At 40.7% G+C, this 25,534-nt stretch overlaps 1 protein-coding gene across 3 annotated transcripts; it reads right to left on the bottom strand.

Annotated features, from left to right (window-relative positions):
* Positions 1–1,556: 1,556 nt before the first annotated feature.
* Positions 1,557–24,551, bottom strand: LOC132256554 (focal adhesion kinase 1). Of its 3 annotated transcripts, none has more exons than XM_059753044.1 (16): positions 24,234–24,551; positions 20,249–20,442; positions 11,891–12,135; positions 10,745–11,286; positions 9,974–10,679; positions 6,502–6,744; positions 6,155–6,427; positions 5,933–6,065; positions 5,377–5,509; positions 4,959–5,305; positions 4,764–4,894; positions 4,550–4,692; positions 2,886–2,990; positions 2,370–2,827; positions 2,190–2,300; positions 1,557–2,129 (listed from the first exon to the last, which is right to left on the bottom strand). In XM_059753044.1, the coding sequence occupies exons 2-16, from the start codon at positions 20,314–20,316 to the stop codon at positions 1,607–1,609; spliced, it is 4,161 nt and encodes a 1,386-aa protein (XP_059609027.1). In that variant the 5' UTR covers positions 20,317–20,442; positions 24,234–24,551; the 3' UTR covers positions 1,557–1,606. The 3 variants fall into 3 exon arrangements, with proteins under 3 accessions (XP_059609027.1, XP_059609029.1, XP_059609028.1); XM_059753046.1 differs by having other exon boundaries at positions 20,249–20,390; positions 24,278–24,551; XM_059753045.1 differs by having other exon boundaries at positions 20,249–20,405; positions 24,318–24,551.
* Between the last annotated feature and the right edge of the window lie 983 nt (positions 24,552–25,534).

Raw genomic sequence — 25,534 nt, 5'->3', positions numbered from 1 at the left:
CATTCTTCACTTTTTGCTTATTTTATTAAACAAAAAAAAGAAAAGACTGAGGCTCAAATTTTCTTTTCAAACTCTTGAGCTGACTATTTTTCTCTTCATTTTAATTCACTACAGTATTTTTTTTCTGCTTGATATAGTTTTTTTTTTCATTCTCATTCATACTACTTAAATGTCATCTTTATGCATAGAATATTCATAAGCGCAAATGTTCTTTCACAATTTATCTTCTCTATTATTATTAAAAATTGTTAACACTTTCAAATAATATCGATTTGACATTTTTTTGATTTTTCATCTTTTCCCACAAAGAAAAAAAACACACACACAAGAATCATTCAATAAGTGACTAGGAAAGTACAAAGAAGACTTATATAATTCATGAAACTTGTCATAAAACTACTGATTGTTGTTACATTGGAACGAAAGAAAGTTGATGAAATGCAGGAAAAGGTGTTGCAAAATGTCAAAAAGGGGAATTGTAAAATCTTTTCACCACCCAATTGACAATTTGAGCATCAACGCGTCTCGATAACACTGTTCGTGTGGCGAATTGGGATCGAATACGACCAAAAATGCACTCCTGAAATTGTCCAACCAAAAATATCAACTGTAAAGATTCGCAGATAAAGTGTTGTCCATTTACCAATAATTCGATCGACAATGGAATTCACGTGGAAATAGTCTATATATATGTGAAAACAACCATAGAAAAATGGTTGGAAAAGAGACTGAAATTCACTTTACCTTAAATTAACTAATCGTGACGACTGTGAGTCGGAGTTTAGTCGAGCATTGTCAATTGGGTATCTTTTCAGGAAAATGTCAAATCCACATGTAACAACAATATTTCATCTACCACATCGATGCTTAAGAGGCGCGTTTATGTAAATTTCAAGAATATACAAATACAATCAACTATCAAATATCATCTTCAATTAGCATGATAATTTCATGTCAAATATTATATCTTGCATTCTTCACCTTAATTACTATTATTGTTTATGAATATTTTATGTGTGTTTATAGTTGGTTGTTTTTTTCCCAGGGAAAAGAATTGCTCACGGCGATTAAAATTGCTCAAAAGATCAACATCTTCACTAAAGAAGAAAAAAACAAGTGAAATACTGTCGCAATTGCAATTTTCGTATACAATTTAGCACTGTTTCTATCGTTTAATTGATTTCCTATTACTTTAAATTGAACTCTTGGATTGTCAACTCAAAAAGGATTATTTTGTATCTAAAATCCTAACTTGATTCAACACAGAAACGTGCATTTGTGTCCTTATTTTTCTCTTCAACACTTGTTCTTCAACATTTATGCAAAATATTTAATCAATAGTGGCTGCATAAAATTTCATTCAATCAACCGTGAGCAAAATGATTCAATAAATAATAGTGATTTTACTTGTAACACTGAGAAAATGCACAAAATATCGATAGTTTGGTTATTTAACTTGTCTTTCTTGCCCTCTTAATTCACTAATAAACCTCACATCTTGCATTTTGAGAACATTGCCTAAGCACTGTAAAATGTCTTAAGTAGTTTTCATTCCCCTTTCTTTCTTTCTTTCTTTCTTTCAACCGCGCAAACAGTCGAAAGCTCTTTAGTGATTCACCGCGGAATTGTGTGAATTCTCTTGAACTTCTGAACATGCAAGAATACCTGAATTACTGTATAAATCACTGGGATCTTCAATGATCTTGAGCGGCTCTTCGGCATCACTCTGGCCACCGCTCAGTCCCTTCATCAGCAGATTCGACTTGAGCTTCGTGCTGAGATTTGCCGGCTTCGCCGCAATGGCGGGCTTCGAGGGCGTCTGTGGCTTGGCCAACTCCAGATGCTTCAGCTGGTGATTAATCACGCACTCGTTATCATAGATGCCCTGCTGATTCGAGTACATCGCCGAATCGCCGAGCAGAGCGGCTGTATTTTGGTACGTCTCCTCCACGACCGGCGTCACACTCGCCGCCGAGCCGGGCGACGAGACGCCAGTTGAATTGGACGGACGCGTGGGTGAGTTGAGCTGTCGCTCTCCCAAGCCTGGGTAGCGCAAGCGAATGGAATCCACCACGTCGAGCAGATTCTTGGCGTCCATGGCAAGGACATGTGCCGCGGCGAGCATGCTCCTGAAAGCGGCGGCAAAGTTAGCAAGCAAAATCCGTGAAAAACATCTTGCAAACACTCACTTTCTGTACTCAACATCGAGCGTCGTGTCGCTGTATTGTTGCGCCAATCGCATCGCAGACACCAACTCGAACATATCCTTCGACAGGACTTTGTGAGCCATCTCGACTTCCCTGGAATCCAGTGAAAAACCACTCGTGAAATCACACTCAAACCGCCCCGCAATCCGTCAAACAACTCACTTGTGCGCTTGCGACGGAAACTGCGTCGACAGCTGATCGACAGATCCCAGAAGGACTCTGAGCTCGATGCCGATGTTCTTCACCAAATCGAGATACTCCGTCGGAACGGCGCGCTCAACGCCCTGACTCAGCGCCATGATGGCCTTCACGACGCCCGTCGTGGCCGTGTAAACGGCGTCATTGGTGCGATCCAGAGCGAGAGTCTTGCGACTCTCGGCGCCGCTCGAGGACTTGTCCAGCGAGGACGATGACGAGGACGCGGTGGCGCGAAGAGTGCCTGAATTTGAGCCCGGCGTGTGTGGCCGGGAGTCACTCAGACCGCCAGTGGCCTCGACAGGAAGACTCTGCGGACCGGAAGAGACGGAGGTTTGCGGAGAGAAGCGACTAGAACTGGGAAAACCGCAGCCATTTGTATCTCCATCAGCAGAGCCCGTCGTTATCAAACTCAGGCGCTTTTTCTGCACAAGAAGAAGGGAAAAAGTTCAAAGAGATTCAAAGAAATCCACCAAAACTCACCAGATTAGTTTCTTCCTGGTGAAGCCACTTTGAGTCCACTTCACTCTCCATTTGCTGTCGCCTGAGCTTCAATTCCAACTGCCCAGAAACATCCGGATGTTGAACCTGCATAGAAGACGCAGAACAAAACCATTAGCATCTCAACACAAGCAGAAAAAAACAACAACAAAATCACGCAATCAATCGAAACATACGAAATCTACCAAATCAACTAAAAACAAAGAAGAACATCCATGCGAAGAAAATCAAACGAGACAAAATGAAGGAAACCAAAAGAGAAGAAAGGAAAGCGTGGAGAAGAGCAACTGAACCTGCGAGTTGAATTGCTGCTGGTGCAGCAGTTGCTGCTGCTGAAGCGGACTTATCGGCGGGATTTGGTGGCTCCACACGCGCTGCTGCGGCATCTGATGGTGCTGCAGCCGCTGATGGTGGATGCCAGGATACGGCGGCGGCGCCGGTGACATTGTGGAGTTCGCCTTGTACTGCAGCTCCGGCGGAATCATTCCCTTGGCGATGCTCTTCTTCAGCGCAATGGCGGCGCAGCTCTTCACATTGGCGCCGCCAAAGTCATAAATCTCCTCCTGAAAGGGCTCAGGCTCCTTGGGACTCTTGTACGGCGTGCCAAAGCCGGGATTTCTCTCCAAACTCCCACCACGATTGCCACCCACAACCGGCGAATTCCTCTCCAAACTGCCGCCACGGAAATTCCTGGCCTTCATGTCGTACACTCCGCCCGATTGGTTCCTCTCCAGACTCCCGCCGGCGGCTCTCAGTGTGTCATTCTGACTCCTTTCGAGGCTGTTCGTGCGACTGCCGTAGCCCTGCGGCGGCAGAGCGCTGCGCTCCAGACTCCCTGATCGTCCGGGAGCGAAAGTGTCCTGACCAGGACGCGTCAGCGAGGTGGAGCGCGACGGCTTGACGATGTTGGGCGGAACGCGCTCAAGAGAACTCACGCGGCCGACAAAGGGCGCGCCGCGCTCGCCACTCTCGCAGCCGTCGGACGGGCCAAAGTGCACGGCATAGTGTCCCGGCGGCAGCTGGATCATCTGCGGACTCATGGGCGGATAGACGAAGGCTCCCGCCACCGCCGGGCTGCCGGACTGAGGGAAGCTCTGCACCAGAAACTGGTGCTCCGCATAGAAGTTCGCCGGCTGCACGTACGACGCCGTGTGCTGTGGCGTTCCGTGGTTGGGATAGTGCACCACAGCGGCCGGCTGCTGCTGACTGGAGATGTACTGAATGACCGGCTGCAGCGGCGGCTTGTCCGCCACCTGACTGTCGGGCGTCTTCTGCAGCGCCTTGTACATGGGATCAATGGAGTGCGTCTGCTGCGTGAGCGCATTGATGATCTCACAGGGAATGGGAAAGTCCGGTGGACGCGGAATGGCATTGTCACTGATGGCATCCTGTGGCAGATCATAGCGCTCCAGTGTGTTGCTGTTGGACGACGTGGCGGAACTGCAGAGACCCTCAAGCGCTGCCAAATCACCCTCAGCACCAATCTTCACACACTCACTCGCCGCCACACTCTCACCCACCATCGGATCCAACTTCAGCAAATCACCCACCGGCAACTTGATCGTCCTCAACGTCACATCATTCTCATGAGCATTGACCTCATCAACACGCCCCACATCAAAGTCTACAGCTAGAGTGTTAAATACCGAGGCTGGAGTGGTGTAAGCCGACGGATTCAGGCTGCGCGCCTCGTTCTCGCGCATCAAGTGCGCCAACACGGCCGGATTCTGCGCTATTATGTACGTCTGCGGTGCCAATTGCGGTGCCTCAGTTCCCAAGCTTCCGGCATCTGTGGAGAAACGGATATTCCCCATGGTGAGAAGATTGTCACTTCTGCCGTAAATCGGCGGATAAACTTACCCACGATTTGCGCTCGCGCCGGCTTTGGCGGCGGATTGTCATCTCCAGCGCCCCAAGACATCGCAGCCACTCTCCTGTTCTCCCGCCTCATCGTCTCACAGTCGCTCAAGCGCTCCTCCATCAGGATTTCACTGCAGACAAGAAGAAAATGGGTTTTTCAATACTGAATGGCGCGTATTTTGCTTCCTCCCTTACTAGAGAGTTTCTTTGATGGTCTTGAAGTCCGGCCTCTTGCTCGGCTCGTACGCCCAACACTGCGACATGAGCGAGTAGAGACGCGGCGGACAGTTGTTGGGCAACGGCAGTCGCTCTCTGTTCTCCAGCTTCCCAATTACATCGCTATTCTTGATGCCCTGGAATGGCTTCACGCCCAGCATCAGGATCTCCCACGTGCACACGCCGAACATCCACACATCGCTGGCCGTGGTGAAGCGACGGAAGTTGATGGACTCGGGCGCCATCCACTTGATCGGCAGCATTCCCTTGCTGGAGTGATAGTACGACTGATCCTCCACCCAGCGCGACAAACCGAAGTCGGCGAGCTGGAAAACAAGCGTATCAATTTGTTCACTCTCAGACTTTGGCTTGCAAACTTCTCTTTTCTTTCCCAAACCTTAATGCAAGTTGGTGAGCTGACGAGCACATTCCGTGCGGCAATATCGCGGTGCACAAACTTCTTGGACTCCAGATAACTCAGTGCTGTGGACAATTGATAGCAGTAGAGCAGAAGACTGCCCAGCTTCAGTCTGAAAGACGGACGAAAAAACAGGCAAAATGAGTGGCTTCACGGGAAAATCTTATCCGCATTCTGTCATTGAAATCATCAAGGATGACTCGGGGAGGAAATGGAGAAGAGGCGCGCCTGAGAACTACAAGAACTGCCGGAAGAGAAGACCAGGCGCCGTGCTGGAGACAGCCGGACGCGTGAGATTCATCAAAGTGCTTCACGGTCCGCTGGGCTTCACAGACAAACCATTGCCTTTGTCACTGGCGGAAGTGCAGAAGAAGACGGCAAAGAGGAGCACAGAATCTTCCCAATTCACTGCCCAAGAAAGCCCAGTTAAATTGGCAGAAGCGCAAAAGGCGCAGCGAAAGGATAAGAAAGATGTATCGACCAAATTGCAGCAGTCCAAGAAGAGAAGTGTTAAGAAATCATAAAAATTCATTACTTGTTTGAGTGCTTCTTCAGATACGCTCGCAACTCTCCGAGTCTCGCCAATTCCATCACAATCCAAATTGGCGGATTGCTGCATATGCCAATGAGTCGAATAATATGCGGATGCTCGAACTTTTGCATAATATCTGCAGAGAGAGAGAGAGAGAAAGACAGAGAATTTTAATTGCAACGGTCAAAATTTATACATCCAAAAAGCACGCTAATAAAATCTCACATGCTTCCTCGAGAAATTTCTCTGCAGTCTTAAAGTCAGCATCGGCTTTGCATGTCTTCACAGCAACATGAATAATTCCCACTTTATCACTCCCCTTATCCACATCGGCATTCACTTCGCTCTCTGACTCATCTTTGGTTGCCTTCGATTTACCCTTCAGCGTCGGTCGCGTGGGCTTAATTTTGCATGTTCCAATGTGAACATCACCGAATTGACCCACACCAATAATCTCATTCAGCACTATTTGACTCCTGTCCAACTCGTAATTGCGAGCTGTCGAGCGAAGAGAGAGAAAGACGAGTCAATTTGGGCAATGCCAGAAGCGATTGTGAGGATTTTATACTCACCAGCAGGAGTTGAGTAGTCGCCTTCCTCCTCGCCAATGCCAATCTCCGCGTAATCCTCACTCAGTGTTGGCAAATTTCCCTCAATCGCCGCACTTGCGGCAATTTTTGGCATCTCCTGAAACTCATACGGCACACTTTCCACCGTCGCTTGCGTTGTCACCGGCGATTGATGCTCCAGATCCAGCTTTTGATTCTTCTCCAGCGAATTTGTCGCACTACTCGACGGACTTCCCTTCGCTTGCACTGCAAAGTGACGAAATTAGAGCACTAAATTGATTAAACGCCATTAAAACTATGGAATGAAGAACACTTGACTTCTTCTCTTGCATCTTTCAACATGATTTCATTGATTTATGAACGCTAAACTCGCTTATTATAATTTTTTTTGCCGCTAATCCAGCAAATCACCGAATTCTGTTTGACTCACAATTCATACTTGAGAATACATATGCAATTTGTGCACACTATAAACAAACATTTGAAAAGTGAACAATTGGCACAATCAATAAAGCTAGAAATTGATTCAATTCAACTTGTGTCGCAAATCTACTTGTCCCTCATTTCCTTGCTTATTTATAATTAAATCCATTTAATATTTAAGAATGTTATGAGAATATGAACACATTTAGGAATCAGGATTACTATCGCAGCTATTATATTGTGGTCGGTGCGAAAGGACAAGTTCGGCGAAGTCGAAGACTAAGTAAGAGGAAGCGTTTCATGACTTTTCTATACATTGCGTCACGTTTCTTTCTTCCGTCCTCCATTTTTGACTGAATTTCTTGAAGCACTTTTCTTGCATCCAATCGTTTATTTATACCACATTGTCATTCACCGAAATCTCTAAATCATAGAACCGAGAATACGACGTTTAACATCAATTTTCAATTTTAATTTATTGAAATTGACTTACAAATTCACTAAAATCTAGAGAAAAACACGAAAAAAGGCAAGCTAAGAACAACCAATCCAAAAGGAGAAAGAAAAAAGGAATTTACAAAATAAGAAAGTAACTTAATGAAGCCTAAGAGCGATTACAGACTTGCTGATGATCCACGAGAGGATAATCGAGAGCGCGAGTGTGAACGACTGACAGCTGGTAGATGGCGGATCTCTTGCGAATGATTTTGTGAGCTCTGAAAGTCAATAAAATCTTCTACGAATTTTCCATTTTCGCAATTTTTTCAAAAAATTTCATGTTTTTTGATAAAATAAACAAATCAATTGACAGCTGAGAGTGGATCACGAAGCAAAAATTGTCGATGAAGAAGAATAGCTCCTGAGTGTGTTTAGCGCCAGTTCAGCCTCGAATTATTGTTGATCCATATTTGAGTGTGTAAAGATGGAGATCAACCACGACTTACCGCTGATTCGACCTTTACACACGCCAAGCTCATCCACGGAGGATTGATCCGAGTTCGCGCCGATTCGAGGATAAGCGGCAAGTCTGTAATCGCTCTAACCTAAGCAGAATGATCAGCCTGAAAGGACCTTTTGATGTCTCCAACGAAAGAAACACAACTCTAACGAAGAGAGTGCGGAAAAACGTCTCATTTGCAACTGAGTTGGCGCCGAGGAGAATCCCAACCACCCTGAAAGCACACGCAAAGCGTATGCTTGTCTTCTGCTGTTTCGCACAGAATAATTTTCTTAGCTGCAGGACGACTTTTCAGTTTTAGAGCAACTGTGGAATTTATCAGAACGATTTTTTTCACTTGTGATCCGCAAAATGAAAGTTTCCAAGCAATTGGAGAAGTTCAACAGTGAAAAATCCGAGTTTAATTTTCAAATATCCGCTCTAACGATTGACATCTTTTCTGGACCGTGGAAAAATCGTCTCTTAATTGGGATATTTTTTGCCTCTCCAGTTTTCGGTCTAATATTTATAATTACTCGCCTGTACAACACACTATCAATGGAATTGAATGTGAATTCAATTTTAACAATAATGTTTTTCATTGCTTATATTCAACTTGTTTGCAAAAATATGATTGGCTTCACTGAACGTCGACATTTTTTCAAATTAATGAACTGGATTGAGTCTATCTACAATGAAACAACAAATGACAGCGATTTTCAAGTGATCCTGGAAAAGCATTTGATTCGCTCTCTCGAGATTTGGGCACTTCTGACTAAGTGAGGAATTTTGCTAATTTTTTTCCTTGCACTGATAAAACTTTCTTCTTCTTCCACAGATGGGGAATACGATTTTTCTGCTCAACTGCATTTGCATGTTCAGCTACATTGCGGCCAACAAGTAAATTGGGTTTGATTATGCAGATCCTAAATTCAAATACAGTGCCTGACGAAGTGACTTACATTGTCCAGACAATATTTTTGCCATTCACTTCAGTGGCAATAATAACAATTGATTTGGGAATAGTCTTCATTGGGATTCAAATAATGGCCGCTCTAAACATTCTCAATGATTACATAAAATTGATTGACAAAAAAAGTAAGGAAATTCCAAATTACCTTACAAGTATTATCATTCGCCACAATGATCTTGTGAAGAATGTGAATTTATTCAACACAGCCATTCAAAAGACAGGATTTGTTCAAGTCACAAACAGTACTTTACTTCTCATACTCATGTTTGTGTTCTTGCGCAAGGAAAGTGGTGAAATTATAGCATATTTGATATGCTGCATTGGAATTTTTCAAATATTAATCCTTTGCCTCTTTGGTGAGTTTATCAAGATGAAAACTGAGCGACTTTCGGAAACACTTTACCTCACAAATTGGTATGAATTGACCGAGAAGGATAAGAAGATGTTTCTTCTCGTCCTCGCGATGGCGCAGAAAGATTTCGGACTGAAAGCAGCCGGAATGTACGACATTAACTTGAATGCCTTCCTTCAGATCATGAAATTGGCTTTATCTTACTACACAATGTTGTATTCTTTGAGCAAGTGAATTGCTGAATAAATCAGAATTCAAACTCATTCTTATGCAAATCACAATTCATGCTTTCGTGGGTAATATTTGTTTACAGTCGCATAATTAATCACAAGCAGTGTGATAACTAAATAAAAACAACTGCACAGTTAAGGAGATAGTAAAGGATCGTAAGATAAAACTACACTTTTCGTTACAAAAACACCAAAAACAAAAAAAATGTGTCATCTATTTCTAGAATATTCTTTTTATGTGTTGTAATTTAAACAAAAGGTAATTTTAGGATTGCGGCATGAAATATGTATGAAATAAAACTATGCTTAAATCAATAAATATTCTATGAAAACAATATAAACTTCTGTTTTTCCTTTTGTCTAAGTGGCATTATTGTATTTCTTCGAATAAGAACAGCTGACTGTAGAATTTTTAAATTATTATTGATATCAGGCGCTCTTAGACGCTTTTAGCCTCTAAAAAAATCACTGATGTTGAACTGAGATCTCTTAAAATTATCATAGGAGTAGCAAGAGTGTCAAGAAGATAGACTACAGATAAAGAGAAAATTGAATCTCACCTGATTGATCCCAGAGTGAAACATCGGAATTGGTGAACAACTTGCAATATCCATCAACGAGATCGGCAATGCTTTCAGCAGTCTTGATGCCATTGCACGTAATCGCCAGATCGTCAACATTCTCCGTCACTTTAATCTTTAGCTGTGTCTTGATATCAGCACAACTGCACGAGGCGTTTGTCGCTGAGCTCTTCTTCTCTGTATTCTTCTTGTTCGGCACCGGACTGTTTGTCACGCTGCCCGTGCCATTGTTGGTCATCTTCTGTGACGACACCGAGGCATCGGAATTACTTCCGCCACTCTGACTCGTGTTCATCTCCCGTCCAGACGTCGATCCGGACATGAGAATGCTGGTTGTGATCCTCTCAATGTCCTCAAAGTCCGCCACTTTGGTCAACTTTGCCTGCGAGTGAGCCAAATACGAGATTCCCACGTGTGGCCCAATGATCAGATCAATGGGAATGTTCCAGCCCGATCCCAGTGTCACAATGAATTGCTCCTGCTCGAAGTTGTACTGCGTGCGCAGCAAGTCGAAGAACTTCATCATGTACTCCATCTCTGTGTAATTGTGGACCTTCTTGTAGCCCGTCTGGATCAATTTCTTCAGGTTCTTCTGCTTGATTGTGTCTATCACAGATTTAGGTATGAAATTACCGAATCCCCGCTCCTTCTCAATGTAATCGACATGATGTTTCTTATCCGATACCTGAAGAAGAATACAAAATCACGTTAATATGGATTGACAGTCTATTGAAATTTCCTCCACCTCACCTGATTAGTGTCTTTGAAGTAATGCCTTAAGCCTAGACAGCACAGTTGCACCGCAACGTCCTGATCGATATTTGGAATATTTGACTGAATGTAGTCCTGCTTGACTTGATCGAAGTAGAAGTGACACGTGGTGCGATCCTGCTCGTACAGCTCCTTCAGATTCTTCGGCACATATCGCACGCGCAGCTCCGCCTTCCACACGCTGTTCGCGTGTCCGGTGATGTTGTTGGTCTTCTGCTGTCGCTTCGCCATCGTGCTGCGATCCACGCTGGGGCAGTCGGGATTGGCGCACGCCGGATTGGAGATGTGCGCCATCACCTCGGCCATCGACGTGTCCGGCGGCATCCAGAGCACCTCTTTGGTCAGCATGTGGCGCAAGCGGAGCGCATAGCACTGCGGCTGGGCCGTTTGGCTGGGCGTCATCGACCCCACAATTATGTTGATGATCGCCCGCACGTCGGCCGCCTCGTCGAAGCGCATCATGCGAAAGCCGTGATTCGGCAGGTGGACGTGCAGCGTCTGAACATCCGACTGCGATTGAGCTGCAAATGAAGAGACAGGCAAACCATGTAACACAGCCGAATTAATTGCATTCATGCCATGTGAAGGCATCAAAATTCATTCCACAGCAAAGTGCAGGGAAATAAACCCTAAATTGACGCTATTCTCCCTTGATTTATGCCAATTAATTGCCAAAATATCATATCAATTGTCTGAAATTAGAATATCAGTGGCAGAAGGTGAATTTTAGTCAAAAAGAATCGAGCTTTACTGAATAAGAAACCCAGAAAGAAAGTTGGAGAACATTTTTTTCCATAAGAATGTAAATAACAAGCAGAAAAACATCAAAATTCAATTATTTTACTCAAAATTTCCACATTAACAGAGTAAATTAACAGATTTTATGAAGGTTATTTCGTACTCCCAAATCTGTAACACATAAAAACTGTTGCTTTTCGCCATAATCTGGACTGTGAGACAATTTTTCATTCTTTGAGAAATCATTCTCTGATTAAAAAGTAAAAATCATTCACAAACAAACTATCTATAACTACAGATTATAGATTTATGGAGGAATTTAGTGGTAAAATTGTGTTTCCAAAGCGTTGCCATGCAAATCAAAGAAAAAAAAACAGCGCTATTTACCACTCCTCGCCGGGCTGAAGTGGGGCGACCGCGGCGCTCCAGAGTCTCCCATCTTGCGCAATTTTCCCGCGATTGCCGCACTGTTGCCACCGTGGAACTTCTTGAGGTCCGCCGCTCCGGCACTCGACGTCCTGTAGCACACGCTCGACTCGCTCTTGTTGCTGTACGAATGCCTGATGGGTGATTGAGGGCTGCGCCCCCGATTCGGGGGCTCCCCTAGCCCGCCATGCCAGCCGCCGTCATAGCTGCAAAAGAGACCAGAGAACCACTATTCAGAAATCACCCGTGAAATCCACAGTCATTAATTAACAACTCTGTTGGCAAATGTTGTGTGCTGCTTTGCCCACAAATCCGAATGGGAAGTCACGAGAAAATTGATTTTTCGCCCATATAAATTTTTGCAACACACCGAAAAAAGAAAATGCGAAGAATGAATAAGAACTGCGCGAGACACAAGACCCTCGGCGGTGTGTTATCTCACAAAGAATTTCATGATACAAGTGTTTCTTCTCTGCCCACACGAGATTACATGTGTCTACAGATACACTTCTTCCTTCAAGACACGAAGAGTGTGATGGTCATAAAAAACCAGCGTCTTAATAGCCGTCAATAATCATCCGAGAAATGGTTGTTTATGAAAATTTACGTCTCTGGAAAAAGATTTAAAATTATGATGGCGAATAAATTATCACGAATAGAATCAAAAAATGATGTGAATTATACGGCAATTGTCATATTAACCCATAAACCTATTAAATTGAAATATTATTGACTGGAAATCTTCATTAAATCGCACAAATATCTTGCAAAAAGCACTCAATTTCTTACAACTAAATAAAACACATAACGATTTTGATATTTTAACTTTACGATTTTAGCCAATTTTACTATTTCAACAGGTTTTACCTCAAACAAACCTACTATAGTCGAATTTGTGAACCTCTAATAAAGAGTTTTCCTGAATTTCAATTTATTAAAAGTACAACAATTAAACTTCAGTTCGTATTAGGTAACAAGAATATCTTAAAAGTCGCACAAAAGCATCTAAACAAAGTAATTTGACTACTGAACTAAGGTCGAGACTGAAATAACCCCAAACACTCCGTCGTGTCCATAAAAAAAGTTTAACAGCTGTACAAATTTGTACTGATCTTCCGGCAGAAGCAGTGTGGCGAGAAAATAGTGATAAATTGCGAGCTTGAATGGGTTAAAATGTAAGAGAGAGAATGAGAAGAGAGACCTTCTGCGATAAACCCATGTGTTGACCACGACATCCGAGGCACTTCCTACGCTATGTCGCTTAAGACGACGAAATGATGATCGCAATTTCACTCCTTTTTGTTGCGGATTTCGCTTCTTCGCTGCCTCTGCGCTGCCCTCCTTCTGCACAGGCTTCTGCCGTCGCAACACGGCGGAATCCATCTCGAGGGCGAACTTCTTCTTGGCATCCACCAAATCTCCTTCGCTCCACCACTTCGACTGAGCTAGTCTAATTGCATCAGTGCGACTCATTGGGTCAATTGACGCTGACAATGATGGGACTGACAATTTATTAAGCTCCTCCAAATGGTCCAAATCACTGAGACTCTTTGTGCGAGATATTTGTGACAAATCACATCTCTCATGAATGTGAATGTCACACAGTTTGCGCCTCAATGTCAACAATTTTAATTTATCACCTCTTTGTTTTGGCCACTTTTCCTCTCGCCTTCTGGAGAATAGAAGTGCACTTTTGTGCATTTGCTGAACAACATCATCATCAGTGCTCAACGTCATGTCGCTTTTCTCACTCTTGTCTTGTGAGTGTTTCACTTTTTTCAGTGACAAATTCAGGCTGCGCCTCTGCAGGAGAAATCTCTTGAATTTCGACGTCTTACACTTGGCATCTTCGGCCTCCATGGAAGTGTGCTTCACTGGTAATCGATACGCAGCAGCACAATCATTCGTGGAATTGCACGCATGACGAGTTGATGGACACTTTGGGTGTGATGATGATTCTCCACCACTTATCATGCTCGGCTTTTCCTCTGAACTCTCGCATCGTCTATTTCCAGATGGGAAACCCGATGGGCCATCAGTTAAAAATACTCTGTCTCTCCCCTGAAACTCGTACTTCATGAGAACTGGATAGAATTTCGAATTGTCCACGATTATTATGGACTGAGGATCACTTGAGTCTTTCGTCCTGCACACTTGATTGGTCTTCATCAGCAGTGGCGCCAATTGGTGATTGTCAATGAGAAAGAGTGGCTGATAAGGGCTCCTGAAGGCGCTTGTGTCGTCAGAAAAGCATATATCTCTGTCCTCTACACATTTGGACGTCTTGCAGCTCTTCGCGTGCTTTTGCAGCTTGTCTCGCGCCTCAGTCCTCTTGTAGATCTCATCCTCCAGCTTCTTAATGAGCGCAATGTCCATGGTGACTTCCTTTTGCACCGCAGAAGCGCTGTCCGCCTCTTTCGTGACCGCATCCTGACTCGACGCCCCGAAAGGGCGCCTAAGGAAGTTCCCAATGGCGCTGGGCAGACTGAAGGGACGCTGCAGAATTCTCGGACATCGACGCCTGTAGCGAATTCTGTTCTTATTCAAATCAATCACATTGCGACACTCCTGCGATGATGACGCTTCCTCCATCAATGGCACACACATGACATCACTTTTTTCGCTCTCTGATCTTTTTTCAGCCACCTTGCAAGCACTGCTCGAGTGTTTGTGGGTGAGATTTGCTTTGTCTCGCGGCAAATTCATCTTCTTTTTCTCACTCTGAATATTTTAACGCGCAGCGCGGAAAAGTATCCAAATTGCCAACACTTTCCACACACTTATAATCACTGAGGATTGTGATTTTTCCCAGAGATTCTGCACTTTTTTTTTCTGTTTGCGAATTTAATTAATCAAAAGCTCATTATGCACTCGTTATAAAATTCCAACACACAAATCTCCTCCCGGCCAAACTGTTCATTTCTCTCAGCCACTGCATTTCTCTCTCTCTCTCTTGACTCCAGTCAATTTCACCACAATATGGAAATTATATAGAATGCACTGTATATCAAAAATTAGATCACAAGCACTCATTATTTCCAGAAATGTTAATTCATAAGATCACTGACACAGTTTGCCACACGTGAAATCTACGTGAAAATCACAGTGAAGTACATATTTTTGCGAAATATGACTTCACGGAAAGAGGGAAAAAATATTTGATATACATAGAATCCATTATGCTGAAATTGTTGGCCTGCCAAATGCCAAAACCGTGCACTATTATCTCCACTCTTTCTAATGGCAAACAATCACCGCACCTTCACGATTTTCTCGCCCAATTGAACACGACACAACACCACAGATGAGAGAGTGAGTGAGAACATTGATGACCGTGCGGCCGAATTGAACCCATTTTATGACTAATCGATCCCACTAGAGACACAGTCCCGGAGGAAGGTAGTTGACGGAACAGCGGCCAATTGTGAACTGGCGGGCCCCGAGGCAGATACAGTTCAGCAATTGCATCAGTGGCACATAATAGAGCGCTTACCATGCTTCGTGGATCGTGGAAAAAAGCAACACGGTGGGGACTTGTGCTCATAACTCACAAACATATACCCACAAGACATCCCAGACGAAGAACTTGCAGACACAATCAAGAAGTGCGTCTTCCCCCAGCATTGCTCCCAATTTTACTCCACATTGCGCTGAATTAGGGAGAATTAAGAGCCCCACTTGCAATGGCAGTAGGGAAATTTTCCATCGCCCAAGAAGAGATTGAGTGTGTGGAGTCATTGCATGAAAAGTTATGCTTGCAGAGCTTACAGCACTGAAGATTCTCATGTGTGAAAAGAACAGTCATATGAGATTCCACTAGAAGCTCATAGGACATTCTGATGTGATCCTCAAATGACAATCATGTTAGTTTGTCAATTCCACATTGCTTAATAACCATAAAATATACAATGAGTGCAATTCAGCATCTTTTAGACACTTTGAGGAACTTCTGACAGACCGTCCAACGGAATTCCATAGGAACTCTATCAGACATTCACAAGAAATGAGATTTTTACTCCTTTAACTAGTCTTATGACTGAAGTGAAGTGAATTACAATAGCTGCAATGTTTTGCACAACAAACGGTGAACATTCACTGTGTGCCTTCTTGTATTTTCCTCCACCATCCGCAAGACTGGTCATCCCACACAGACAACTTCTTTTACACTCGCGTCTCACTCACTCGTCACAGATCTCAATATATTGATATTAATTGCGAAAATATCTCTCAATTTTCCTACAGAGATGCCGTTTTTTTCCCCGATTGACTCTCACAATGACCAGAAAGAAAGAAATTCACCGCTGTCTTTGGGCAATTAGTGATCACGGCTCTTAATGTGTTTCAAAAAATTGTGTAATGTCATATATTTTCCAGTGCGCGACTGAGATAGAGGCGGAAATCGTGGTGTTTTTGGTGCTCCTACTTAAAAAGCCACACAATCTTTCCTCCCTTTTCCACACCTTTCGCTGCCTCTCTTTCCCCCCTATACATATGTGCGCGACTCTGTCGCTGAGCACGTGGGTGATGCTGATTTCATGCACACAAAATGATCTCAATGGCGTTCATCAGCATCCCGCTATAAATTTCTCATGTTGGATTCGAAGCACGTTGAGTAATTAAATTTACATATTTCTTGTGTGAAATTGCACTATGAGCGATGACCAGATGTACCTTAACTTGGCATTAATCGCGATCACTTCTCTTCCTTCACGATCTCTCCCCAATGTGATTTTCTTCCCTATTCGCTGTTGCACACTTATCGCGCCCGAGAATCTCTTCAGGCTCCTATTTTGCTATTTTGCACACGAAGAACAAATCCAGAGCCATAAATTATGAATAGCAAGAGCAAAAATGCAGACTAATATCACTTTATATGCTAAAAATCAACCGCACAAATGTTACTTCCACACGCTTCACAAGTGCAAATATTTGAGGTGATTTGTTTCTCTTTTCAAGATCACGATTAGATATATATTTTATTGTTCAATTGACGCACGATTAGCAAGTGTATGCCATTCGCCGATTGAGTCTTCGCCACATTCAATCGAACTTCAAAATCACTGGATGGACCCATAAATTCATCTATTTGTACAATTTATTATTCAAATATCCAACACATAATAGCGCCCGAATTGAAACATACAGAGTCGTATCTGTTCTCTATCAATGTTTCATTTGTGAATGCGATCATGCGGAATGAAACTGAATTTAGAAAAAAAATATGTCTGGTTATTGAAAGGCGGTAGAATGTAATGAAAGCAATAGGATGATAAATGATCACCTGGTGAGTTCATAATTCAATAAATACCACTCAACTTCGATACAGTATGAATTTAATCAAACACGTTCTCTTGTCGAGACTTTTTTATTATTATTATTTCGCTGTTAGAACACGATCAATGAATTGCATATACAATTTTTGGATACACTTCAATGCAAACTGTTCTTCTGACTTAATTTTACAGTGATTTTGATCGAATTTTCAAGCAAAAGACAGTTAAATTAATGCATATTTTTTTGCTCCTGACTGTAAAAACACGCATTGCTATTTAACAATCAATCGAAAAGGAGTGGTTTTTCAAAACAGATTTTAATGAAAAAAAAACGTTCTGTCAACAAATTTTTTAACCCTAAAAACAACAGTAAAATCCACCTCTGAAGAGGAACACAAATCAAATCACGTGTGATGGAGAATTGATTAAGTTTCTAAATTGAACAATAAACTATAGTGAAATTGCCGTCAATAAGAGCGATATAATAAAATTGCCTTGAGAGATCCATTTAGCATCTCTAAAAGCTCACACAACAATGCCAATAAAAAGAGTATATTTCTTCACTATCATTTTGCTTAAACATCAAGAAATTCAAGTGACTTCTTTTTGCTTTCCAGTGCAATAAAGAGCTTCTAATGTCGCGTGAAAAATCATTGGCGATGTAAATTGTCGGAAATTATGTGCTCACAAATGCTTCCTCTGCAGAATTTTCACAAGTATACTTGAAATTACAGAGACCTCACGGGTAAATAGAGGAAGTAAAAGTTTCCAGACAACTTTTATGACACTCACCCGCGTAAATTACACGCTGCCAGACGGAGTTCGTTCAATTAATTCATGATTAATCACAATTATATTTCACTATTCAAAATGGAAGTGAAGCAAAGAGATTTCGAGGCGATGCATTAGGAAGCATTAATTGCAGCATTTCCCATGAAAAATTGCAGTTGTTGAATTAATGCTCAAGAGGCGCACTCTCACGGCGTGGGTGGACAATATATTTTATTCTCCTGCTTCGCATGTTAAATGATAAAAAGAAGATTAAATTTTCTTTCGTTTTTCTTTTGTACTTCAACACATCCTGTGTCGCCTCCACATAATTAAGCACTCAAACTCAATTCATAACTACACATAAATAACATATGAATTTTAACACCTTTTTCTCTTCTCACATTAGAAAAAAAACAACCAAAGAAACTTGATGATGAGCAATAAAAACAAATCATTTTAACTCTTCTTTCACCTTCACACAATTTACAAGTTTAATTTCTCAACCGACATCAATAGAGAGAATGTGGGTTTGTTGGTGAAGAAAAGCACGTGCCCCACTCTCCCCTAATGCATCTTCTTCAGTTACTTTTGCTGCTCATCGAGTCAGAATGCAACGCACTGTTGTAGAGCAAAATTGAGGAGAGAAAAAAAAGGTGTAGACTTGAGGCACTTTTAATTAGTTAATTACAATGTCCATCCTTATCTGATACCCTCTCACTTCATGGACAGTGAAAATCTCCAGAACATTGCAGAGTAAGTGCAATGGATATGCATTAAGCCATCTGGCTTTGCAGCCCCTTTTCTGCACCTTTTGCACCCAATTAATGGCAATTGCAGCAGAAAATTGCATAAATTAGTTCACAGAATTAATTTTTTTTCTCTCACTCTCCTCTTACAGAAAGCATTGTTTCTTTTATCCGCTGTTCACTGTGAACAGTTGGTGTTGACGGTTGGCTTTCGTATGGCCTCTCAATTTTGTGATATCGGAGCGTCTTTGGAAGGAAAGGCAAGCAAGCAAGAAAGGAAGAGGAGATGAAACACTCAGTGGCACCATGATTTGTTTATAAACACTTCTTCATCCCAGATCCCTTTCTTGTACGCCCCAATATTGAAGTTAGTCAGCCAAAATATTGTTTGTGTGTGTTTAGAGACATCTTCCAAAAATACTCTCAACTCGCGAGATCTTGACATATTTATGGATAAACGCTCTTGCGGCTGCGATAGGAATACACACATCTTTCCGATACAAATCGTTTAAATATTTGCCATAGAATCAATTTTCATGTCATAATCGCGATGCTACCGCTTTGGATCTTTGCGTTGCATTCTTAGCAGATGTATAAGACAGATGAAGGCACAAGGTAAATATATTGCCTTGTGATAAGATTCTAAACACATGCTTAAGCACACATGAATTTCTTTTACACGCAATGAAGACTGTGATAAATTCTTCTTCTTGTCGAGACATCCTTTCATGTTCAACACGATAATTATCTTCAATAAATGTCTCAAAGGCAATGACAATGAATGCTGTTCATTGTTTTCTATTCATTTAATGAATTCAGACACTACAAATATGACTTTTTATCGCTCTTCTTCATTTCTTTCTCCACCACAAAATACACCCTTTTGTACAGTTTTATAATTAATCAAATGAGAATAAAAGGAAAAATTGCACCATGAGAAATGTTCACATTGACTTTGAGAGACATTCAGAAACAGAGTGACAAGAAATAAATTGTATCAAGATGTTTTCACTTCAATTTACCAATTGACAACCAAGAATACGACCGAATATCAACTGACAATTTACCAGGACTTCCAATTTATTTGATTATTTGGTAATTCAATTGATTTTCCCCATCTCTTGCAGCAACATTTTCCTAGCAAGGCGAAGGGATTCATTTCCATTCAGAGCTAAACAGAAGAAGTCACACCCAAATTCACAAGTGTTACACTCCTGCAGAAATTCCATCCACCATCGAAGCCCTCGCATTAATGCATCCCGTGTTTGCAAACCAAAGAATTATCCTTTAATTCAATAGGGTGACCAAACCCTATGTTCTCTGGGAAAATTGCATGATAGCCACACAGTGTTGTGAGGGTGAAAATACATCCCTTCGTGTGTCCGATCGATTGTAATTTTATACCCAAAAAACATCAAGAACATTCGATACGTCCATTGGTTCTTCTCCCCTCGAGATTGAAGGGAGGAAAAAAGGAGAACAATAGGACGAAAATAGCTCAAGAATATTGCTTATAGAACAACACTTACGTTTCCAGATATTGAAAATATTGATATGGTTTCCGATACATAAATCCTTCGGCCTTTTCCACCATCATGTTATAATTTATTAAGATGAAATGATGATAGTTTTTTTCTTCGTCTTTCCTTCACTCACAATTTTTATGCATTCCTGAAAAGTTCAGTGCTTTTCCGTACACAGATTTCAATCATTGGCAATTTTGCTATCAAAAGAAAAAAAAAAACTCTTCATGCAAACACATTCACACAAACTCAGTCGGTGAAAAGCATTCAATTGCGCTGATGGTGAATTTCATCAGAAGTAAAATAGGGAAATGATATCACAATGCAATGTAGAAAAAGTCTCTTATCAAAGCATCGCATCTGAGTGTGAATTTCATATAAAATTCATTTGATGGGAGTAAAAAAGAATTGTATAAACACGCATAAAGAAGTCACATAATAAAACACACTTCTTCAGCAGACGCAGTGACGACGAGAAAGATATACTTCGCTCTTTCTCAAACATTTCACCATTTTTGTCACCATTGCGGTAAACCCATGAAAAGCTAAGTGAAATGAATTTGGTCGCTTTTCATTTCCATCGCACTCATTTTTTTCTCATCACATCAAATTCATATTTATAGCATTTGTAAGGAGGAAAAAAAGTGCTTTTTCGACAAGCCAAAACAGAGACTAATTTATTAAAATGTTGTGTTTGTGTGTGTGTGAATGAAGTTGAACATGTTTCAAGAAGTGAATGAATGTAACTTTAGCAGAAGCTCAGCATTTGCTGAATGGAAGAAACGAGAGATGCAAAGGCACTTCGAAGAGTGCTTATTCAAAATCTCCTTTGCATTAATCTATAAGAAAGTGAGAACCATTAATTGAGCCAATATTAAAGCTCTTTAAGCAAAAAATCTAATGTATTAAAGGCACTCAAATATAATCTTGATGAGCTTCTGAATACAATATTTCATCTTGGAATTTAAAAAGACACTTTGAAAGCACAATTTCAAACGGAATATCAATCAAGATTCGTGTCTTTCTGTGCATTTTCAGTAAATCTATGGCTTATATTTTGTCCCTCAAATGCTTGTGTGTCGCAAGACAGTGTCTGAACACATCTAGAGATGAGAAACATCCACACAAGATGTCATAAATTTCCAATAATGAATATTGTAAACATTGCGCTTTGAATAATTTATCGTTTTATCACACACACTCTCGATGCCATTCCATTGCATAGATTTTTTTCCACCATCTTTTCACCAAGTCATCGCTTGTAGAAGAAGAAAAAAAAAAGAAAGAAGGAGAGAGGAAGTCAGAATCTACTTGATTTCCTGTGTCACAAAGTCTATAAAGTCCTTCTTTTTTGAGAAATGTAAATACCAACCATTTTATCTCTCTCTCTCTCTCTTTCTTGTGTTTTTAATCTGACCACAGTTAACCACATTTCACAGTGCTTTCTTCTTTTATCAAGTATTTTAATATTCATTTCGCAATTATCGCTTTATGACACAAAATTGGTAATGAATGTGTTTGTGAATGAAGGTAATGGTTGCATCTCTTGCACTCAACAATCACTCATAATTCCACATTGTGTTTGATTAAATGCCAATGAACTCCGCCCGCAAAATAACTGGATGAATATTTCTCATTCTTATCTTATTATAGACAAAATGAATTGCACGGAAAAATTTTCACATGCCAAGCACAAAAATTCATTGAACTCCTCCCAATTCAAAAGCCACATTCTCGCATACATTACAAGTTCATATTACGCGTCTGTAACATTATTTTTGCATGTGCAGAGTGTGATGATATTCATCCCAGATGGGTGTTTTCATACTTCAGCACCGCACATTTTCCAACTCATGGAGACAAGTTTGTCCCTGATTATGTGGAAGAATCTCTTCGTTGCACTACATTTTCCTTTTTTTCCTGCTCCGGCAGTTTATAAATAAAATAGACGAGAAGAGAGAGAGAGAGAGAGAGAGAGAAGCATTACGGACCAACACAACACATCATATGATATGAACGTGCAGCAAAATTTAACCGAGCGAAAGAGTCACAAAGAGCCTCATAGTGAATTAATATCTGGAGTTTCTTCACAAATTTTCTTCTTTTTTTACACTCAGTTGAGCATCAATTTGTGAATTACTTCCAAATACAATCAATTTCATTTGAGGAATTCCTCTTTTTTAATATCACACACACACACACGCACGCTTTTATGATGAGAATCGTGTGCAGAGAAAGGTTTTCCAAAGCTCGTAAATTTCATCACCTTCACACCCACCCACAAATTTTCACATCTCTCCCAAAACATTGTTATTAAGCTACTACTTTTTCCCTTCTTTCTCTCTTTCTCATCTTCCCATTTTGGAGCATATTTTTGGAAGCCAGTCCCACATAAATATCACCCCACAGAAGGAATTTCAACATGGAGAAAGAATGCATGTTTCTCTCTCTCACACTGCGTTTAGATGAAATAATTGAAATGTATTGTGAGACATTTGTGAAAAAAAGTCCCCTTCTCACTGGGCTTTATCTTATTATGAGTGATATGTCGTTTCACTGGTAAGTTATCGTCCATATATACTGAATGAAAACTTTAGTTTTATTTCATATAGATTCTATTATCAAACAAGAGCAGAAATTCTGTGGAAAAAAACAACAATTTGCTTGCCTATCTGAGTTAAAAACGCCAATTTCATTTCTGAGACATGAAATTGCACTGAGAAAACAATAAATATCTTTTTAGAGGGTATTGAAATTTAAGTTTTCGATCCTTTCTTGTGAAATAAGTCTGATTTTGCATGAAATTCATACCTTTCTCGACATAATTTCAAGTCTTTTACTAGTTTCAAGACTGAAATTGACTTGAATAGATACTGAAATTTGAAGTTCGCCTAAGAATTGAAATTAAATTGTCAGAAAATGAAAAGTCTTCATCGTTTTCTAGCTCTAAAAAAGTTAATTTTAAGAATGAAAATGTCTTGAATTTAGTCTTCTCCGTTTAAAATCGAAACGAAAATCTTCATTAATTCGACTCAGTGTCTTTCATAAATAATTCATGCGTCTTTCTTGAGATTCTTCATGAAAACAATATCCGGAAACTGCATTAAAACATTATATGAAATGGCAATTCCAATCTTTTTGTGTGGGAATGAATTTTATATTGTTGTAAAGTGATGTGTAAAAGTTGAGAAAACACGTTTAATTAATTTGTAAAGAAAGACATTTTCTCTGGACCTAATCATTTCACACCATTCTTCATCACATTTCTTCAACGTGTTTTTTTGATGATGATGACGCACTCATAAACAGAAAATCCAATGGACTGAATGTGAAATACAAAAAGCCACACTATTTGAATGAATTCCTTCCCTTTGATTGATTCCTTTTGCCATCAAACAGAAAACTTAACTGTCCAAATCACTAATTACAATTCCATTTCAAGTGATGAAGAAACACAATAGCTAGACAACAATGCATAATATTCAATAATCCACTATCAAAAAGCAATTGTCATGGAGAGATTGTGAAGAATTGTAATTGATGTTATGTTGGCATGACTTCTCTTTCAGCTTCCTCAACTTATGTGGGCTCATTGCTCCTTTTCATTCAACTTCTCCCCTCGTCGCATATGAACAACAATATTGCGCTATTATGCATGAATATTGTCGGAGAGAAATTTTAATTAAGCCCCATTTTTTTTGCCTTTCGCACTGACCAAGAGTCAAACATAGAGTTGTCAAGAGTTGGCAGTGAATGTGTGACACTCAGGCTACTTAGGAGTGGGAAATTATGACCAAGGATCACACTCTCAGACATGCAATTGAATACACAATGAAGACAAACATACAATTATGTGAAGCACGGAAGTCACATACATTAGCATACAAGGAGTGGAATTAATGTGAATTTTGCATGAAAAATTATACTTTTGATAGCAAATTGCCAAATCACTTTGCATCTCTTCATTTTCTCAAAACAAGACAAAAAATACTTCTTCAATTTTACAAATTCATAAACAACACATTATAAATTCACCACAATTTCATCTTCAATAAAAAATTTTCACTTGAAATACCACGAAATAGACCGTGAATTCATTTTTTTTGGTTTATTTTGTCAAAAAGCAACTTTCCAAAGTGATGCAGTGCACATTATAGGAAATAAAAACGCCCGCAAGAATCCAAGAAGAGCTCATAATAATCAATCACACATTTTCCCGAAATAGATTCCAGAAAAGAGAGGAGAAAAAAAATCGGGGATTCATCAAAGAGATTTCCACTCTGTCTCACGTATTAAAAACACTGAGTATTAGTCATCAAATTAACTATGTGAGCACCAACAGATAATTTATAATAAGCCGGTTGGGGACTGTTTGTCTTATGCGCATTATATGCATCTACACTATGTCTTATGTATACAATTTCCACTGACTGACAAACACACGATGCATTTTCAGCAAATGCTCAAACGCGACTGTTCTGCTCGACAATTGAAGCCTCACGCGGCACTCGGAGAACTCTCTTGGCTCTGCTGTCGTCCTCTCATTCACTCTTTCTCGTTATCTGCGCTCCAGAGAGCGCCGTACATGCCATGCTATGTGTACTCATATACACATTGAGGCATTATGTGAAAGGCACTCGACTCTATGCGGGGATCTTGCTCTCTCGCACACAAGCGCGCACATGCAATTTATAAATTGACAACACACAGCCACACACGTTCACGTGAAAAAGCATTTCCCGGCATGTTTGGTGGGGTCCTTGCCTATTACTCTTCCTACCACATAAACTCCGCTTTTGCACCCACGACTAAATGCATCAAATGATTTTCATCACCACTGTCATTGCGTGGTAAAAATTTAATGAAAATTGCTGCTCTTAAGCAAATCTACGCAATTACTTTCGATTTCAGAGATTCTCTTCAATTTTTCATCTACAATAAGTGTTAAGAAATGCAATTCTTTCAAGGAAAAAAACAAGGAAAAATTGCATTTTTTTAACAAATTTCCATTCATCATCGCTAGACAGACAAATTAAGAAAGTTTTATTTATTCCTACACACGGAAAATATTTATTTCACCTGTTTTCCTATCTTAAAGAGTTCAAAATTGCCTGAGATAATTAATATGTTACTTTCAGTAGCGAAATTTTTACATTTTCCCTTAAAAGAGTTCAACGATTCGGAAGCTATGGTCAAAAATTAATTTATCTGATACTGAAATACATGTTTATATACATTAACAATTTAATAACAAGTCTTAGAGATGGAAATCTGTTTAAATGTTTCAACACT

This window comes from Phlebotomus argentipes, unplaced genomic scaffold (genome assembly GCF_947086385.1).
Source record: "Phlebotomus argentipes unplaced genomic scaffold, Phlebotomus argentipes genome assembly contig_5, whole genome shotgun sequence".
NCBI classification, from domain to species: domain Eukaryota; kingdom Metazoa; phylum Arthropoda; class Insecta; order Diptera; family Psychodidae; genus Phlebotomus; species Phlebotomus argentipes.
Note: the sequence above shows the minus strand (reverse complement) of the source record. Positions and strands in the feature narration are given on the sequence as shown.

Coding starts and splice junctions, on each gene's coding strand:
- LOC132256554 (XM_059753044.1), bottom strand. CDS start 20,316: ATGATGGTGGAAAAGGCCGAAGGATTTATGTATCGGAAACCATATCAA. Junction 6,066..6,154: donor GAAATTTCTCGAGGAAGCAT/GTGAGATTTTAT, acceptor CTCTCTCTGCAG/ATATTATGCAAAAGTTCGAG. Junction 2,301..2,369: donor TTTCCGTCGCAAGCGCACAA/GTGAGTTGTTTG, acceptor ACTGGATTCCAG/GGAAGTCGAGATGGCTCACA.